Source organism: Loxodonta africana, chromosome 17 (assembly GCF_030014295.1).
Source record: "Loxodonta africana isolate mLoxAfr1 chromosome 17, mLoxAfr1.hap2, whole genome shotgun sequence".
NCBI classification, from domain to species: Eukaryota; Metazoa; Chordata; class Mammalia; order Proboscidea; family Elephantidae; genus Loxodonta; species Loxodonta africana.
The window spans coordinates 70,349,895-70,370,429 of record NC_087358.1 but is presented as its reverse complement, the minus strand read 5'-3'; the positions used below and the strand labels follow the sequence as shown (position 1 = coordinate 70,370,429).

Sequence of the window (20,535 nt, the reverse complement as noted above, 5' to 3'; positions counted from 1 at the left end):
TCTGAAAGTACATAATTTTGGGGGGATTAAAAATGGTATTTTGCCTCAGGCTCTTTAATCAGAAGTATCACCTGTTGTTAACAAGTATTCCCCCTATGAAAATTAAGACAATGATCGTTTTACTTTGACCTTACTATACTTTTTAAGGTGTGGTGAAGAGTGAAGACCGATCACACCATGTAAAATGTACAGCTCTGCAATATAGACAAGTTCTGTCACCCCCCAAAATTTTCCTACCCCCAGCCCTCTGGTTTCTAGAGAAGGTTCTTTTCTTCTCCATCTGAGTAGTTGTGAGGAAGCAACCATTTCGTACAGATGACACCTTCCCCAGCACACAGCAGACTGGCCTAGCAGCAGGCATCTGACCAAAGCAGGGCCAGAGTCTTTCTGCAGGAATTTTGGAACTAGAACTGATACAGAACTGCAGTCTCTCCTGGAAGCTTAAAGGTATTAAATGTAGGTTCTTCGTCAGTGGCCATGTTTCCCACAATGTAGACTGAAAGAGGCCAGCCTGCAGAGAAGAATGAGAGAGCACACACAAGGCCCCCCACCATGGAATTCATACAATATGTAAACTTCATTGTATTTTTAATTTTTTGATAGCAACTAATTCTGAGCTAGCCTGTGCTTGGGCTCTCTGACACTGTCCCATATCGGTAAATTAGTTTGAACTGAATTTCAGTCTGCTGCAGAAGAGTCCACACTAATCCATGCAGTGAGCCGACCCTCCACCCCCCTCTTGCAGGCTGCTCTTCCGGCCTAGTTCTGCTACTGACATTCAGCACATGAGCCTGCCCTCCCCACCTTCACTCCCTCCGCACAGAGCAGAATAGAGAAGTTCGTGACTTCAGCGGCTGCAAGATTGTTCCATTTTTTAAATTAAGGTATACTTTACAAATGGTAACTTTCACACTTTTTAGCATATAGTTCAGTAATACAGACAAGTTCCGTCACTCCAAAAAATTTTCCTACCTCCAGACTCTGGCAATTACTCATCTTTTTTCTATCCCTTTATTTTCGCCTTTGTGAAGATGTCATGTAAGTGGAATCATACAGTATGAAGCGTTTTGAGTCCGTCTTCTTTCACTCGGTATAATGCATTTGAGATTCATCAATGTTGTTGCAGGCATGTGTTGTGTGGATGGACCACAGGTCATTTATCCTTTCCCTTGTTGAGGGATGTTTAGGGTATTTCCAGTTTGTAGCAATTACAAATAAAGCCAACCATTTGCATACAATTTTGTGTGTGAACTCGGGCTTTCATTTCACTTGGGTGAATACCTAGGCATAGAATTGTTGGGTCATGTCAGTGTTTTGGTTCTTGTTTTTAATTTTAGCTATTCTAGTAAGTGTTAGTGGTATGGTATCTCATTGTAGTTTTAATTGGCATTACCCCAATGAGTAATGAAGCAGTCCCTAGGTGGCATAAATAGTTCAGCCCTTGACTATTAACCGAAAGGTTGGTGGTCCGAATCTATGCGGAGGCCCTCAGGCCCTCAGTAGAAAGGCCTGGCGATCTGCTTCCAGAAGGTCGCAGCTTTGAAAACCCTAGGGAGTGCAGTTCTACTGTGATACACGTGGAGTTGCCATTAGCTGGAGTTGACTTGATGGCAACTGTTTTGGTTTACTGATTAATGAGCATCTTTTCATGTGCTTATTTGCCATCTATATATCTTTTGTGAAGTGTCTATTCAAATCTTTTGACCTCTTTTTATTTCGCTGTTGAATTTTGAGAATTCTTTATATATCCTGTATACAAGTCAATGATTACAGTTTTAAAATGGATGTTTTCTTTCCCAATTTCTGCCCTCAGTTCTCTCATTTGCCTGTTCGCATCTCCATCATTAGTGAGAATGCTCTCCCAGCAGCTGCTTCGGATCGCTGTGACTGCTGGTTATCACTTCTTTCATTTTTCTTGTTTTGGACCCTAATTTGATTCCAGTTGATACTTCATATATATCATCGTTCATCCAGCAAATAATTGTTGAGCATCTCACTGCTGACCGTTTTTAAATTTGGGAGCTAACACAGGTAGCTTCTTCAGCTTTGGAATCTGATTGATTATATATAATCTTGGAATTGGTGGCTAATTTCAAGCATTTTTGATCATTTATTTTGGTCATTTTATATTGTTTCTTTATCATCTAAGATGTATTAAGGGTTTTTGTTCTGTTTTGTTTTCAGGCCACTTCTAGGGCCAGAGCTTGAGATCTGAGGGTTCCAGGAGGCTGGTTTTGAAATAGTTAAGGCTTTAATTGAGTTAGATTTAGTGTGATGAATGGATGTCTACAAAGATTACATGTGATGTAGAGACCTCATTCACCATTTTGTACCTGTTTCAATTTTCTCTCATACTTTTCATTCTAATTCTTTCCTCCATTTGGGGAAGCTGTCCTCGGTTGCAGAACTTGTTTTTCTTATCCACGGGGGCTTCCCTTGTCTTGCCCACGTTTGCTAATGAACTAGAAGAATGTTTCCCTCTGTGTATTAGTTGGATAGAGTTCTGTGGAGCTTCATTTCTGCTGTTCCCTGGAATGCCGTATGGAAACGTTCTCATGGCATTTTACTGGGAAGTATGAAAAACATGCTCTTAGGACATTTCAGTGAGGGTTGATAGTTGCTCTGCAGTATTATACTGTAGAGCCTAGAGAGGTTTGAATAAAACAGATCATTTCTTTCATTTTAAAATGTGTTTATGTTTACAGCCATATGCCTTTTAAACGATAAACGTATTCTTTAGCATCTGTTTAAAAAATTCATGTAAATGAACGTTTTTTAGTATTTTAAATTTATGAGAGCACTGATTTTGAAGTTTTTTTTAATTAAAGATTCACCTCCTAATTTTCTGTTATAATTTGGATTTTGGTATAGTGTTTTTTTTTTTTTTTTAATAATTTTATTAAGCTTCAAGTGAACGTTTACAATCCAATCAGTCTGTCACATATAAGTTTACATACATCTCACTCCCTACTCCCACTTGCTCTCCCCCTCTTGAGTCAGCCCTTTCAGTCTCTCCTTTCTTGACAATTTTGCCCGCTTCCCTCTCTCTCTATCCTCCCATCCCCCCTCCAGACAAGAGTTGCCAACACAATCTCGAGTGTCCACCTGATATCATTAGCTCACTCTTCATCAGCGTCTCTCTCCCACCCGCTAACCAGTCCCTTTCATTTCTGATGAGTTGTCTTCGGGGATGGTTCCTGTCCTGTGTCAACTGAAGGTCTGGGGACCATGGCCGCCGGGATTCCTCCAGTCTCAGTCAGACCATTAAGTTTGGTCTTTTTATGAGAATTTGGGGTCTGTATCCCACTGATCTCCTGCTCCCTCAGGGGTCCTCTGCTGTGCTCCCTGTCAGGGCAGTCATCGATTGTGGCTGGGCACCAACTAGTTCTTCTGGTCTCAGGATGATGTAGGTCTCTGGTTCATGTGGCCCTTTCTGTCTCTTGGGCTCTTAGCTGTCATGTGGCCTTGGTGTTCTTCATTTTCCTTTGCTCCAGGTGGGTTGAGACCAATTGCTGCATCTTAGATGGCCGCTTGTTAGCATTTAAGACCCCAGACGCCACATTTCAAAGTGGGATGCAGAATGATTTCATAATAGAATTATTTTGCCAATTGACTTAGAAGTCCCCGCAAACCATGTTCCCCAGACCCCCGCACTTGCTCCGCTGACCTTTGCAGCATTCATTTTATCCCGGAAACTTCTTTGCTTTTGGTCCAGTCCAATTGAGCTGACCTTCCATGTATTGAGTGTTGTCTTTCCCTTCACCTAAAGCAGTTCTTATCTACTGATTAATCAATAAAAAACCCTCTCCCACCCTCCCTCCCTCCCCGCCTCGTAACCACAAAAGTATGTGTTCTTCTCAGGTTTACTATTTCTCAAGATCTTATAATAGTGGTCTTATACAATATTTGTCCTTTTGCCTCTGACTAATTTCACTCAGCATAATGCCTTGCAGGTTCCTCCATGTTATGAAATGTTTCACAGATTCGTCACTGTTCTTTATCGATGTGTAGTATTCCATTGTGTGAATATACCACAATTTATTTACCCATTCATCTGTAGATGGACACCTTGGTTGCTTCCAACTTTTTGCTATTGTAAACAGAGCTGCAATAAACATGGGTGTGCATATATCTGTTTGTATGAAGGCTCTTGTATCTCTAGGGTATATTCCCAGGAGTGGGATTTCTGGGTTGTATGGTAGTTCTATTTCTAACTGTTTAAGATAACGCCAGATGGATTTCCAAAGTGGTTGTACCATTTTACATTCCCACCAGCAGTGTATGAGAGTTCCAATCTCTCCGCAGCCTCTCCAACATTTATTATTTTGTGTTTTTTGGATTAATGCCAGCCTTGCTGGTGTGAGATGGAATCTCATCATAGTTTTAATTTGCATTTCTCTAATGGCTAATGATCGAGAGCATTTTCTCATGTATCTGTTGGCTGCCTGAATATCTTCTTTAGTGAAATGTGTGTTCATATCCTTTGCCCACTTCTTGATTGGGTTGTTTGTCTTTTTGTGGTTGAGTTTTGACAGAATCATGTAGATTTTAGAGATCAGGTGCTGGTCGGAGATGTCATAGCTGAAAATTCTTTCCCAGTCTGTAGGTGGTCTTTTTACTCTTTTGGAGAAGTCTTTAGATGAGCATAGGTGTTTGATTTTTAGGAGCTCCCAGTTATCGGGTTTCTCTTCATCATTTTTGGTAATGTTTTGTATTCTGTTTATGCCTTGTATTAGGGCTCCTAGGGTTGTCCCAATTTTTTCTTCCATGATCTTTATCGTTTTAGTCTTTATGTTTAGGTCTTTTGATCCACTTGGAGTTAGTTTTTGTGCATGGTGTGAGGTATGGGTCCTGTTTCATTTTTTTGCAAATGGATATCCAGTTATGCCAGCACCATTTGTTAAAAAGGCTATCCTTTCCCCAGTTAATTGACACTGGTCCCTTGTCAAATATCAGCTGCTCATACGTGGATGGATCTATGTCTGGGTTCTCAATTCTGTTCCATTGGTCTATGTGTCTGTTGTTGTACCAATACCAGGCTGTTTTGACTACTGTGGCTGTATAGTAGGTTCTGAAGTCAGGTAAGGTGAGGCCTCCCACTTTCTTCTTCTTTTTCGGTAGTGCTTTGCTTATCCGGGGCTTCTTTCCCTTCCATATGAAATTGGTGATTTGTTTCTCTATCCCCTTAAAATATGACATTGGAATTTGGATCAGAAGTGCGTTAAATGTATAGATGGCTTTTGGTAGAATAGACATTTTTACTATATTAAGTCTTCCTATCCATGAGCAGGGTATGTTTTTCCACTTAAGTATGTCCTTTTGAATTTCTTGTAGTAGAGCTTTGTAGTTTTCTTTGTATAGGTCTTTTACATCCTTGGTAAGATTTATTCCTAAGTATCTTATCTTCTTGGGGGCTACTGTGAATGGTATTGATTTGGTTATTTCCTCTTCGGTGTTCTTTTTGTTGATGTAGAGGAATCCAAGTGATTTTTGTATGTTTATTTTATAACCTGAGACTCTGCCAAACTCTTCTATTAGTTTCAGTAGTTTTCTGGAGGATTCCTTAGGGTTTTCTGTGTATATGATCATGTCATCTGCAAATAGTGATAACTTTACTTCCTCCTTGCCAATCTGGATACCCTTTATTTCTTTGTCTAGCCTAATTGCCCTGGCTAGGACTTCTAGCACAATGTTGAATAAGAGCGGTGATAAGGGCATCCTTGTCTGGTTCCCGTTCTCAAGGGAAATGCTTTCAGATTCTCTCCATTTAGAGTGATATTGGCTGTTGGCTTTGCATAGATGGCCTTTATTATGTTGAGGAATTTTCCTTCAATTCCTATTTTGGTAAGAGTTTTTATCATGAATGGGTGTTGGACTTTGTCAAATGCCTTTTCTGCATCAATTGATAAGATCATGTGGTTTTTATCTTTTGTTTTATTTATGTGATGGATTACATTAATGGTTTTTCTGATATTAAACCAGCCTTGCATACCTGGTATAAATCCTACTTGATTGTGGTGAATTATTTTTTTGATGTGTTGTTGGATTCTATTGGCTAGAATTTTGTTGAGGATTTTTGCATCAATGTTCATGAGGGATATAGGTCTGTAATTTTATTTTTTTGTAATGTCTTTACCCGGTTTTGGTATCAGGGAGATGGTGGCTTCATAGAATGAGTTGGGTAGTATTCCGTCATTTTCTATGCTTTGGAATACCTTTAGTAGTAGTGGTGTTAACTCTTCTCTGAAAGTTTGGTAGAACTCTGCAGTGAAGCCGTCCGGGCCAGGGCTTTTTTTTGTTGGGAGTTTTTTGATTACCGTTTCAATCTCTTTTTTTGTTATGGGTCTATTTAGTTGTTCTACTTCTGAATGTGTTAGTTTAGGTAGGTAGTGTTTTTCCAGGAATTCATCCATTTCTTCTAGGTTTGCAAATTTGTTAGAGTACAATTTTTCATAATAATCTGAAATGATTCTTTTAATTTCAGTTGGTTCTGTTGTGATGTGGTCCTTCTCGTTTCTTATTCGGGTTATTTGTTTCCTTTCCTGTATTTCTTTAGTCAGTCTAGCCAATGGTTTATCAATTTTGTTAATTTTTTCAAAGAACCAGCTTTTGGCTTTGTTAATTCTTTCAATTGTTTTTCTGTTCTCTAATTCATTTAGTTCAGCTCTAATTTTTATTATTTGTTTTCTTCTGGTGCCTGATGGGTTCTTTTGTTGCTCAGTTTCTATTTGTTCAAGTTGTAGGGACAGTTCTCTGATTTTGGCTCTTTCTTCTTTTTGTATGTGTGCATTTATTGATATAAATTGGCCTCTGAGCACTGCTTTTGCTGTGTCCCAGAGGTTTTGATAGGAAGTATTTTCATTCTCATTGCTTTCTATGAATTTCCTTATTCCCTCCTTGATGTCTTCTATAACCCAGTCTTTTTTCAGGAGGGTATTGTTCATTTTCCAAGTATTTGATTTCTTTTCCCTAGTTTTTCTGTTATTGATCTCTAGTTTTATTGCCTTGCGGTCTGAGAAGATGCTTTGTAATATTTCACTGCTTTGGACTCTGCAAAGGTTTGTTTTATGACCGAATATGTGGTCTATTCTAGAGAATGTTCCATGTGCGCTAGAAAAAAAAGTATATTTTGCAGCAGTTGGGTGGAGAGTTCTGTATAAGTCAATGAGGTCAAGTTGGTTGATTGTTGTAATTGGATCTTCCGTGTCTCTGTTGAGCTTCTTACTGGATGTCCTGTCCTTCTCCGAAAGTGGTGTGTTGAAGTCTCCTACTATAATTGTGGAGGTATCTATCTCGCTTTTCAATTCTGTTAAAATTTGATTTATGTATCTTGCAGCCCTGTCATTGGGTGCATAAATATTTAATATGGTTATGTCTTCCTGATCAATTGTCCCTTTTATCATTATATAGTGTCCTTCTTTATCCTTTGTGGTGGATTTAAGTCTAAAGTCTATTTTGTCAGAAATTAATATTGCTACTTCTCTTCTTTTTTGCTTATTGTTTGCTTGATATGCTTTTTTCCATCCTTTGAGTTTTAGTTTGTTTGTATCTCTAAGTCTAAGGTGTGTCTCTTGTAGGCAGCATATAGATGGATCCTGTTTCTTTATCCAGTCTGTGACTCTCTGTCTCTTTATTGGTGCATTTAGTCCATTTACATTCAGGGTAATTATAGATAAATAAGTTTTTGGTGCTGTCATTTTGATGCCTTTTTATGTGTGTTGTTGACAATTTCATTTTTCCACATACTTTTTTGTGCTGAGGCGTTTTTCTTAGTAAATTGTGAGATCCTCATTTTCATAGTGCTTGACTTTATGTTAGTTGAGTCGTTACGTTTTTCTTGGTTTTTATCTTGAGTTATAGAGTTGTTATACCTTTTTGTGGTTACCTTATTATTTACCCCTATTTTTCTAAGTAAAAACCTAACTTGTATTGTTCTATATCGCCTTGTATCACTCTCCATATGGCAGTTCAATGCCTCCTGTATTTAGTCCCTCTTTTTGATTATTGTGATCTTTTTCCTATTGACTTCCATGATTCCCTGTTATGTGTATTTATTTATTTATTTTTAATTAATCTTAATTTGTTTGTTTTTGTGATTTCCCTATTTGAGTTGATATCAGGACGTTCTGTTTTGTGACCTTGTGTTGTGCTGATATCTGATATTATTGGTTCTCTGACCAAACAATATCCTTTAGTATTTCTTGTAGCTTTGGTTTGGTTTTTGCAAATTCTCTAAACTTGTGTTTGTCTGTAAATATCTTAATTTCGCCTTCATATTTCAGAGAGAGTTTTGCTGGATATATGATCCTTGGCTGGCAGTTTTTTTCCTTCAGTGTTCTGTATATGTTGTCCCTTCTTGCCTGCATGGTTTCTGCTGAGTAGTCAGAACATATTCTTATTTATTCTCCCTTGAAGGAAACCTTTCTTTTCTCCCTGGCTGCTTTTAAAATTTTCTCTTTATCTTTGGTTTTGGTGAGTTTGATGATAATATGTCTTGGTGTTTTTCTTTTTGGATCAATCTTAAATGGGGTTCGATGAGCATCTTGGATAGATATCCTTTTGTCTTTCATGATGTCAGGGAAGTTTTCTGTCAGGAGTTCTTCAACTATTTTCTCTGTGTTTTCTGTCTCCCCTCCCTGTTCTGGGACTCCAATCACCCGCAGGTTATCCTTCTTGATAGAGTCCCACATAATTCTTAGGGTTTCTTCATTTTTTTTAATTCTTTTATCTGATTTTTTTTCAGCTATGTTGGTCTTGATTCCCTGGTCCTCCAGATGTCCCAGTCTGCATTCTAATTGCTCGAGTCTGCTCCTCTGACTTCCTAGTGCGTTGTCTAATTCTGTCATTTTATTGTTAATCTTTTGGATTTCTACATGTTGTCTCTCTATGGATTCTTGCAACTTATTAATTTTTCCAGTATGTTCTTGAATAATCTTTTTGAGTTCTTCAACAGTTTTATCAGTGTGTTCCTTGGCTTTTTCTGCAGTTATCCTAATTTCATTTGTGATATCATTAAGCATTCTGTAAATTAGTTTTTTATATTCTGTATCTGATAATTCCAAGATTGTATCTTCATTTGGGAAAGATTTTGATTCTTTTGTTTGGGGGGTTGGAGAAGCTGTCATGGTCTGCTTCTTTAAGTGGTTTGATATGGATTGCTGTCTCTGAGCCATCACTGGGAAACTAGTTTTTCCAGAAAATCCGCTAAAAAAAAATGCAGTCAGATCCCTATCAGAGTTCTCCCTCTGGCTCAGGCTATTCAGATGTTAATGAAGCCGCCTGGGGAGGGTGGGGGAGGGAACAGAGAGATAGGAGAGTAGCACCTCAGAATATAGCCAGAGTTGCTTGTCTTGCTTGTAATGACTATTATATCTGAGATTCCCGCGGGCTCGTCGCCTGTGTGTGCTGGCTGTGTGGAGATTGCCCCCGGGGGGTCTGGCCCGCTGGAGTCACGGTCAGATCCTCCGCTTCCAGCCCCACGCCCAGCGTCAAGGCTCCCCTACTGGGACGGTGCACTCTCGACTCCAAAATCAGTCGCTGCCTCCCGGGGACTTCTCGTCCCTCCAGCCACGTGGCCGTGCCGCCTCCGAGAACCAGTTGGGCCTCCTCCCGGGGTTAGTTCAGATGGGTGGAGCAGCTCCCCGTGCTTGTGCCGGGACCGAGTGTCCCGGCTGGGATGCTGTTCTCCCCGCTCCAATACCAGTCGCTGCGTCCCGGGGACTTCTCCTACCGGCTGCGTCCCACGCCGCCCGCGCGACCCGGCTGGGCCCCTTCCCGGGGTTAGTTGGGGGGGTGGAGCAACTCTCCGTGTTTATGCCGTACCTGTGTCCAGTCCAAATCCCTGCAGAATGGTTCCCCGGCTCGGACGCTGCTCTTTCTGCTCCAAGACCAGTCACTGCCTCCCGGGGACTTCTCCTACCGGCTGCGTCCCACACCGCCCGTGGAACCGGCTGGTCCCCCTCCCGGTGTTAGTTCACGGGGGTGGAGCAGCTCTCTGTGCTTGTGCCGTACCTGACTGGTACGCTGGCTCCAGGCTCTGGAAACAATCGCTGCTTCCCGGTATTAGTTCGTTCTCCGTCTCTAAATCTGTGTTTGTTGTTCAGGGTTCGTAGATTGTTGTGTATGTGATTGATTCACTTGTTTTTCCGTGTCTTTGTTGTAAGAGGGATCCGAGGTAGCGTCTGCCTAGTCCGCCATCTTGGCTCCGCCCTCAGTATAGTGTTTTTTTGTTTTGTTTTTTTCCTTAAAGGAAAATATAATTTTATTTTTTATGTACCTGTTATTTATCTCTGTGTCCCCATCTCCCCCAAATCCTTTCCCTCCCTGGTTCCTCTCCTTCCTTTCTGCACTGCTCTCTTCTTTTCTCTCCCTCCTTCCCTTATTTCCACCCCTCTTTTTATTTCTGTCCATAAAATAAAGTAAAAGCAATGAATAGCTGTAGATGTTTCTTACATTTAAATTATTGCCAACATTCTGATGTTCTGTTTCCTTAATTCTACAATAATTTATTTAACCGTGCCCAATTCTGGACATAATGGTTGTTTCTAACTATTACTATCTTTATTATGATAAGGAGACCCCAGGTAGCACAAACAGTTAAGCACTCAGCTACTAACCATAAAGGCTGGCAGTTCAGCGCCGCCCCCCCCCCCGCCCCCAGAGGCTTCTCAGAACTGACAGATCCACAGCCACTGAAAACCCTATGGAGCCCAATTCTACTCTGAAACACACAGGTTGTCATGAGTTGGAATTGACGAGACAGCAACTGGTTTTATTATGATAAAGACAGTTGTGCCCCAATTTTTTTTCCCGTATTTAGCAGTATTATTTAGAATTATATTCCTAGGCTAGATTTACCAAAATGGAACTCTGGGATATCAGTTGAATATTGCTAGATTGCTTCATATCCCTACTGCCAGTAATGGGCGTCTTCCTTCCACTGAGCCGGCATTGAATTTTATCAGTTAACAAAATTGCTGGATGGAAAAAGTGGTAGATTTTTAAATTAATCTTTTTTGTTTTATAGTTATAAAAATATATGTAATACATTTGCCAATTCGACTTTTTTTTCCAGAAAAATTAACCTTTTTTGTTTTAAAATAATTGTAGATTGGCATTCATTTGTAACAAATTATAGAGATCCCTCATGCCTTTTACCCAGTTTCCCCCAATGGTAACATCTGGTAAAACTATAGTACAATATCATGATCAGGATATTGACATCTATCACCACAAGGATCCCTTGGTTGCCCTTTTGTAGCTACACCTGCCTTTTCCACCCTTACTCCCACCCCATCTCTGACCCCTAGTACCCTCTCGTCTGTTTTTCATTTCCATAGTTTTATCATTTCAAGAATGTTACATAAATTGGAGCCATATAGTATACAATCTTTTGGGATTGGCTTTTTTGACTCAGCATAATTCCTTTAAGGTTCATCCAAGTTGCTGACTTTATCCGTAGCTGGTTCCTTTTTGGGCTGAGTAGTGTTCCATGATGTGGATATACCACAGCTTGTTTAGCTATTCACCTGTTGAAGGATTTCTGGGTTTTTTTTTCCAGATTTTGACTATTATGAATAAAGCTGCTATGAACATTCTTATGCAGGTTTTTGTGTGAAATAAGCTTTCATTTTTCTGTAATAAGTGCCAGGAGTGCAATTGCTAGGCCATATGGCAGTTGAATATTTAGTTTTTAAGAAACTGCCAAATTGTTTTCCAGAGTAGCTGTACCATTTTATATTCCCACCAGCAGTGTGTGAGTGACCTAGTTTCTCTACATCCTTGCCAGCATTTGGTGTTGTCACTATTTTTTATTTTAGGCTTTCAGTTTGAATCCGCCAGATGCTTCTTGGAAACTCTATGGGGCCATTCTACCCTGTCCTGTAGGGTCACTGTGAGTCGGTATCGACTCGACGGCAGTGGGTTTTTTGGGTTTTATATGTGTATAATGATATCTCATTGGGCTTTAATTTGCCTTTCCCTAATGGTTAATATAAGGAGCCTTGGTGGTGCGGTGGTTAAGCACTTGGCTGCTAACCAAAAGGTCGGGGGTTCAAACCCACTAGCTGATCCACAGGAGAATAGACCTGGTGATCTGCTCCCAGAAGATTGCAGCCTACAAAACCCTATGGGACCGTTCTACTCCGTCTTATAGAGTCGTTACGAATCAGAATGGACTCAACGGCACAAAACAACAACAAATGGCTGATGTCCGTGGTGGTGCGAATGGCTAATGCACTTGACTGCGAACTGAAAGGTTGGAAGTTCGGGTTTACCCAGAGGTGCCTCAGAAGAAAGTCCTCATGATCTATTCCGAAAAACCAACCATGGAAAACCCTATGGAGTACAGTTCTACTCTGACACACCTGGGGTCACTATGAGGCAGTCAACGCAACAGAAACTGGTGCTGGTAATGACTAATGATGTTGAATAGCTTTTCACGAGCTTGTCATCCCTGTGTCCTCTTCAGTGAAATGTCTCTTCACGTCTTTTGCTCATTTCCTAATTGGGTTGTTTGAATTTTTTTACTGTTGAATTTTGTGAGTACTTTACATATTCTAGATACTAGTCTTTTGTTGGATCGGTGGTTTGCAATATCTTCTCCCACTCTGTAGGTTGTCTTTTCATTCTCTTAACAGGATCTTTTGTAGAGCAAAAGTTTTTAATTCTGACGAAGTCCGGTTTATCAAGTTTTCCTTTATATAGCTTGTACTTTGATGTCAAGTCTGAGAACTCTTTGCCTAGCTCTGGATTCTGGAGATTTTCTCCTGTATTTTTTTCTAAAAATCTTATGGTTTTACATTTTACATTTAAGTTCACAATCTATTTTAAGTTAATTTTTTATAAGGTGAATGAGGTCCTTTAAGATTTTTTTCTATTTATTACTGTTTTTTTAAAAATAATATTTTATTATGTTTTCAGTGAAAGTTTACGTAGCACATTAGGTTCCCATTTAACAATTTCTACACAAATTGTTCATTGACATTGGTTACACTTTTCACAATGTATCAACATTCTCATTATTTCCATTCTGGTTGTTCTGTTTCCAGTAATCTAGTTTCCCCGCCCCCTGACAATTTGGTCTCATATAGATGATTTTTTATAAAAGCATGTTACTCATGGGTGATATTCTTTATTTTATGAGTCTGTTATTTAACTAAAATGTGACCTGAGGGCATAGTTTGGGTTCAAGGTTTAAAGGTTATCTCAGGGCAGTTGTCTCAAGGAGTCTAGTCTCAACTGGTCCAGTAAGTCTAGACATTTTAAAAATTTGAGTTCTGTTCCACATATTTTCCTCCCATTCTATCAGGATCCATCTACTGTGGCCCTGATCAGAATGTTTGGTAGTAGTAGCTGGCACCACCTAGTTCTTCTGATCTCAGCGTAGATGAGGCCGTGGTTCGTGTAGACTGTTCATCCTGTAGACTAGTTTCTTCTTTGAGTCTTTGATTTCCTTTTTTCTCTCTTGCTCTTGATGAGTAGAGACCAATAGTCACATCTTAGATGACCACTCACAAGCTTTTAAGTCCCCAGACACTACACATCAAACTAGAGCGTAGAAAATAAACTTTATGAGCTATATTATGCCAGTTGACCAAGTTGTCCCATAAGACTATGTATATTATTATTCTTTTTTTAGTTGTGTTTTAAGTGAAAGTTTACAGTTAAGTCAGTCTCTCATACAAAAACTTATACACGCCTTGCTATGTAACCCTAGCTGCTCTCCCCCTGATGTGACAGCATACTCCTCTTCTCTACCCTATATTCCCCGTGTCTGTTCAACCAGCCCCGTCCCCCTCTTCCTTCTCATCTCACCTCCAGGCAGGAGCTGCCCACATAAGGACTATGTATATTATTATTTTTAATTGTTACTTAGTCTTTATTTTATATGGCCAGGAGCTTTAAGATTGAGTAATATTATTGGTCTTCACTTCATTTTGGCTCCTAGTTCTTTGGGTGTCCCTTTAGTGTTAAAAAGTACCACATTAAAGAAAGAGGGATCGGTGGCACATATTTGTTGGCGCAGTGGCTAAGTGCTCAGCTGCTAACAGAACGGTTGGCGATTCAAACCTACCAGTCACTCCACAGGAGAAAGATGCGGCACTCTGCTTCTGTAAAAATTCCAAAAAACCAAACCCATTGCTGTCGAGTTGATTCTGACTTACAGCGACCCTCTAGGACAGCCTTGGAAACCCTACGGGGCAGTTCTACTCTCTCCTATAAACAGCAATTTTTGAAATGTCTCTGAAGTAACTAAGTCAGTCCGATATATATTTATTAAACCAAACCCACTGCCATCGAGTCGATTCTGACTCATAGCGACCCTATAGGAAAGAGTAGAACTGCCCCATAGAGTTTCCAAGGAGCGCCTGGCGGATTTGAACTGCCGACCTCTTGGTTAGCAGCCATAGCACTTAACCACTATGCCACCAGGGTTTCTATATATTTATTAAATGCCAAATATATTCTGGGCCCTGATATGGACCTAAAGCATGGTCTGTGTCCTTGAGAGCTTATACTGTGATAAGGAAGTCAGAAAGAAAATCATTTATTTCAGTGTAACATGTTAAATGTTCCAAGTTTAGGATGATGGCTAAGAACCCAATCTCTGGATTCCATCAGTCTGGGATGGCATACTAGCCATCCATATTCCATCTGGGTAATGTAGCCTCTCTAGTCCTTAATTTCTTTATTTAGAATATGTACAATTGTGAGGGTTGGATAACATATGTGCTCTTGGCATAAATGCCTGGCTCAGAGTAAGTACTCAATAAATGCTAGCCGCTATGCAGTAATGGAGTGGATCTGGCAGGGGAAAATGAGGTACTGATCATTGTAGGCAAAGTATAGAGAGGGACAGTTATCCCCGGGGAGAATGTCCTGAACTGAATCTTAAAGGATAAGTGAGAGTTAGCTAAAAAAAGAAAAGAATGAACAGAACAAACAGAGCAGCGTGACTAGCAGTGTAGAGGCAGGAAACATTCTGGATGAGTGTTGGTGGTACAGCAATGTGGTGTTAATAGAACTTGAAGTAGACATTGGAAAGTGATAGATAGCTGGTGAGCCTGGAGAGGGAGGTAGGGGCCAGGTCATGGAAAGCCTTGGATTTTTCTCTCAGCAAAAGGGAGATGTTGAGGAGCTGAAGGGAAAAGGAGAGCATGGTCAGATTTGCATTTTTAGCTAGCTCTTTATAGAGGAAGCTCTTTAATAACTTAGTTAAGAGATGAAAGCCGAAATGCAGGCAAAAGCGATACAGAATGCCATTTTTGTCCTTATTTTCCATATAATCATCTCCTGTCCAGGTCGTAGCTTCTATTGGAGAACCAGCCTAGACTCAGACTGTAGGTTGTATGAGAGGGAAGTCTTGTCCATAAGAACTCTATTAAGCCCTATTTGAGGTTGGCTGTAATTTCAGGCTGCTACAACTTAAACAACTGAATAGTTAACATCTATTCCTCTGGGCTGATATGATCTAAGGTCTTATAAGTCAGATATAGTCTTCTAATAGGAAACTCACTTTTTTTTTTTTTTAGTTAAGTCACCAAAGGTGGAGGGGATGGGAATGATAAAGTTAAGGGAAGAAATTACCAAGATTTTTTTTTTTTACATCTAAGAAAAAGGAGTTTGATTCTAAACCCATATAATTTTACTAAAATCTTTGCTTTATTTTCTTTATGTATTTTCCTTTCTTATTTACGAAGGTTTGAAAGATGTTTATTATAATTTTCTTCAGAGGTCAAAAAGAATTAAGACCTATCATATTTGTTACTGTTTTATATCCTTTTGTGCCTTTTTGTTTACTTCTGTGAGAAACGGACCTCTAATTGGTCAGATTTCCCACAGTGCAAATGCTGTGGAAAGGGCTGCATCGATTTTGTTGAGTCTGTGTTTTAAAGACTTAACAGCTTGTAAAGAGTAAATTAGCTAATGCTTTTGTATATAAGAGGCAGTGCTCTTTCTGTGTGTGTGTGTGTGTGTGTGTGTGTGAACTTTTGAGACAGAATTCACGTATCATACAACTTACCCATCTAAAGTGTACAATTGGTTTGTTGGTTGTTCCCTTAACAGGGAAAGAAGGATGTGACCCAGATATTTAACAACATCCTGAGAAGACAGATAGGCACTCGGAGCCCTACGGTGGAGTACATCAGTGCTCACCCTCACGTCCTGTTCATGCTCCTCAAGGGGTAGGTGCACGGCTTCTTTTAAACCAGGTGTGGGTTTACAACAATGGTGGTTAAACGTTTCTATTTTGGACTCACTGTAAAGATGTGAGCCACTTGACCTCAGCCCTCCAAATCTGTGTCTCCGTGTTTACGTAGATTGCACAAAGTCCTTTCTTTGCACCTTCCTGTTTCTGAATAAAGTTCCTTCCATTTACTGCCTGTTTCCCCCACTTTTCTGTTTGCCCTGTCTCTTCCCATTGTTGTACTGCTTGTGCTTTCCAATCTGTCCTTTTCCTACCTGCCCATTCACCTTTTTCTTTTCTCCCAGTTTGTTCCTTTAGTTTATTTATTTTATTGTCCTTTAGGTGAAACAGAGCACATTGGTTTCTCATTCAAAAATTTATACACACGTTGTTCCATGACATTGGTTGCAGTCTCCACAATGTGTCAGCACTCTCCCCCTTCTCCTTTCCCCCCTCCAGGTTCCCTGGTTCCATTTGCCCAGGTTTCCAGTCCTTCCTGCCTTCTCCTCTTTGCTTTTGGGCAGGTGTTGCCCATTTGTCTTGTGTACTTGATTGATCTAAGAAGCTCATTCCTCCTTATTGTTTGTTTTATAGGCCTGTCTAGTCTTTGGCTGAAAGGTAGACTTCAGGAGTGGCTTAACTTCTGAGTTAGAAGGGTGTCCAGGGGCCAGAGTCTTGGGAGTTCCTCCAGTCCCTGTCAGACCACTAAGTCTGGTCTTTTTTGTGAATTTGAATTTTGTGCTACATTTTTCTCCTGCTGTGTCCAGGACCTTCTATCATGAATCCTGTCAGAGCAGTTAGTGGTGGTAGCCAGGCACCATCTAGTTCTTCTGGGCTCAGGCTGGTGGAGGCTGGGGTTCATGTGGTCCATTAGTCTTTTGCTTTATTTAATTTTCCTTTCCTATGGACGTTTACCTTTTTCCTGCTTGTGTAAGACTGAATCACCTCATGACACACACACACACACACACAATTATTCTGGTTTTGAGAACTCAAATATAGATAAAGGAATTCTTTCACTGGCTGGAATATGCCAAGGTGACACTCTCCTTCCATGGGGATAGAATAAATATTACTGTATGCATATGGGACTATAACCAAAAAAACCAACTCATAGCAACCCCATAGGACAGAGTAGAACTGCCCCCTAGAGTTTCCAAGGAGCACCTGGTGAATTTGAACTACCAACCTTTTGGTTAGCAGGCGTAGCACTTAACCACTATGCCACCAGGGTTTCCTATGGGACTATAGGGGAGTCAAAAAACTAAAGCCAACCTACATAACAGAATCCCTGATTGTTATTTTTTATGTATACTTATTTGCAAATGTTTCTTGAGCATTTTGAGGCTCCTGCAAATCCCAAAGTGCACAAATCTGGGTGTAGCAAGGGTAGGGATAGCAGACTATCCTTTCTCCCCTTCCCTACCTTTCTACCCAACCTTCTCAAGCCTGGCATGGCTCTTTATTTTGTAGCACTCATTCTCTCATTTCATACCTATCCTTCTTCTGTATCCAACTCTCAATTCCTCTCCTGTACATTTTTAACATTTAATTTTATCAAAGTAATGTATAATACAAGGAGTCCTTGTGGTGCAAACAGTTGAGCACTCAGCTGCTAATCGAAGGGTTGGGGATTGAAACTCACCCTGAGGCTCTGTGAAAGACCTAGCGATCTACTCCCATAAAGATTATAGCCTAGAAAACCCTATAGAGCAGTTCTACTCTGTCACATTGGGTCACTGTGAATCAAAATTGACTTGATGTCACCTAACAACAACAATATATAACACAGCTTAATAATCGGGTATATCAATAAACTGCAGCTCTCTGCCTCTTGCTTCTCCATTCCTCAGCCCCATTACCCAGAGGCAACCACTTTCATCTTTTATCCGTTCATCTGGTATTCACCTCTGTATTACTAAATAAAGGGCTATATTAATTTTTTGGAGCCCTGGTGGTACAGCAATTAAGAATTCAGCTGCTAATCAGAAGGTTGGCAGTTGAAATCCACCAGCTGCTCCTTGGAAGCCCTCTGGGGAAGTTCTAACCTGTCCTGTAGTGTGATTATGAGCTGGAATTAACAGCAACAGGGTTTTTTTGTTTACTAATTTTTTTTTTATAATTTTTATTGTGCTTTAAGTGAAAGTTTACAAATCAAGTCAGCCTCTCACACAAAAACCCATATACACCTTGCTACACACTCCCAATTACTCTCCCCCTAATTAGACAGCCCGCTCTCTCCCTCCACTCTCTCTTTTCATGTCCATTTCGCCAGCTTCTGACCCTCTCCACCCTCTCATCTCCCCTCCAGGCAGGAGATGCCAACATAGTCTCAAGTGTCCACCTGATCCAAGAAGCTCAGTCCTCACCAGCATCCCTCTCCAACCCATTGTCTAGTCCAATCCATGTCTGAAGAGTTGGCTTTGGGAATGGTTCCTGTCCTGGGACAACAGAAGGTCTGGGGGCCATGACCACTGGGGTCCTTCCAGTCTCAGTCAGACCATTAAGTCTGGTCTTATGAGAATTTGGGATCTGCATCTCACTGCTCTCCTGCTCCCTCAGGGGTTCTCTGTTGTGTTCCCTGTCAGGCCAGTCATCGGGTTGTAGCCGGGCACCATCTAGTTCTTCTGGTCTCAGGATGATGTAGTCTCTGGTTCATGTGGCCCTTTCTGTCTCTTGGGCTCGTAATCACCTCGTATCCTTGGTATTCTTCATTCTCCTTTGATCCAGGTGGGTTGAGACCAATTGATGCATCTTAGATGGCTGCTTGCTAGCATTTAAGACCCCAGATGCCACTCTTCAAAGTGGGATGCAGAATGTTTTCTTAATAGAATTTATTACACCAATTGACTTAGATGTCCCCTGAAACCATGGTCCCCAGACCCCTGCCCCTGCTCTGCTGGCCTTGGAAGCATTCAGTTTACTCAGGAAACTTCTTTGGTTTTGATTTAGTCCAATTGTGCTGACCTCCCCTGTATTGTGGGCTGTCTTTCCCTTACCTAAAGTAGTTCTTATCTACTATCTAATTAGTGAATGCCCCTTTCCCACCCTTCCTCCCTCGCCCCTCTCATAACCACAAAAGAATGTTTTCTTCTTACTTTAAACTATTTCTCAAGTTCTTATAATAGTGACCTTATTTTGCAACTAATTTCACTCAGCATAATGCCTTCCAGGTTACTCCATGTTATGAAATGTTTCACACATACCTCACTGTCCTTTACTGATGCGTAGTATTCCATTGTGTGAATATACCATGATTTATTTATCCATTCATCTGTTGATGGGCACCTTGGTTGCTTCCAACAGTGCTGCAATGAACATCGATGTGCATATATCTGTTCGTGTAAAGGCTCTTATTTCTCTAGGATATATTCCAAGGAGTGGGATTGCTGGATCGTATGGTAGTTCTATTTCTAGCTTTTTAAGGAAGCGCCAAATCGATTTCCAAAGTGGTTGTACCATTTGACATTCCCACCAGCAGTGTAGAAGTGTTCCAGTCTCTCCACAGCCTCTCCAATATTTATTATTTTGCATTTTTTGGATTAATGCCAGCCTTGTTGGAGTAAGATGAAATCTCATTGTAGTTTTGATCTGCCTTTCTCTAATGGCTAATAATCGTGAACATTTCCTCATATATCTGTTAGCTACCTGAATGTCTTCTTTAGTGGAAGTGTCTATTCATATCTTTTGCCCATTTTTTAATTGGGTTATTTGTCTTCTTGCAGTTGAGTTTTTGCAGTATCATGTAGATTTTAGAGATAAGGCGCTGATCAGAAATGTCATAGCTAAAAACTTTTTCCCAGTCTGTAGGTAGTCTTTTTACTCTTTTGGTGAAGACTTTGTTTACTAATTTTTTTATTATCAATTTTAAACAATATCTTTTGACTTTCTCATTGTTTTTCCATTACCCCATCACTCCATTTTGTTCTTCCCCTTATCCTCACAATACACTTTGTCAGAATTTTTAATGTTACTAATAATCACATTTACATTCTTATGACTGTAATTATTTATTGTTGAATAAAGTATTGTACCACAATTACTTTATTTGGGGGGACAAAATACTGTTTTTACTGGAAAATTGTCTTTCAGCTCTAGAAAGGGAAGTATACTATGTATTAGTTAAAAACCAGTTGCCCTCATGGCAGGCTAAAACATTTGGCACTATCCTTTTGAAAATGGCAAGCCATCGAAGAGTTTTGATACAGGAAAAAATATCAGATTTCTTTCTCAGGAAATGAAGATAAATTAATAGTACTCAGTTAAGTGGAGCCCTAGTGGCATAGTTGTTCAGTGCTACGGCTGCTAACCAAAAGGTCGGTAGTTCCAATTCACCAGCTGCTCCT

The 20,535-nt window shown here is 40.2% G+C and overlaps 1 protein-coding gene across 7 annotated transcripts in view; it reads left to right on the top strand.

Moving 5' to 3' along the window:
- Positions 1-20,535, top strand: part of CAB39L (calcium binding protein 39 like) — a 195,727-nt gene that overhangs the window by 113,679 nt on the left and 61,513 nt on the right. For all 7 annotated transcript variants that reach the window (XM_064270154.1, XM_010592630.3, XM_064270155.1 and 4 more), the window contains one exon: positions 16,069-16,187. In XM_064270154.1, the coding sequence (XP_064126224.1) occupies positions 16,069-16,187 (119 nt within the window). The remainder of the gene's footprint in view (positions 1-16,068; positions 16,188-20,535) is intronic.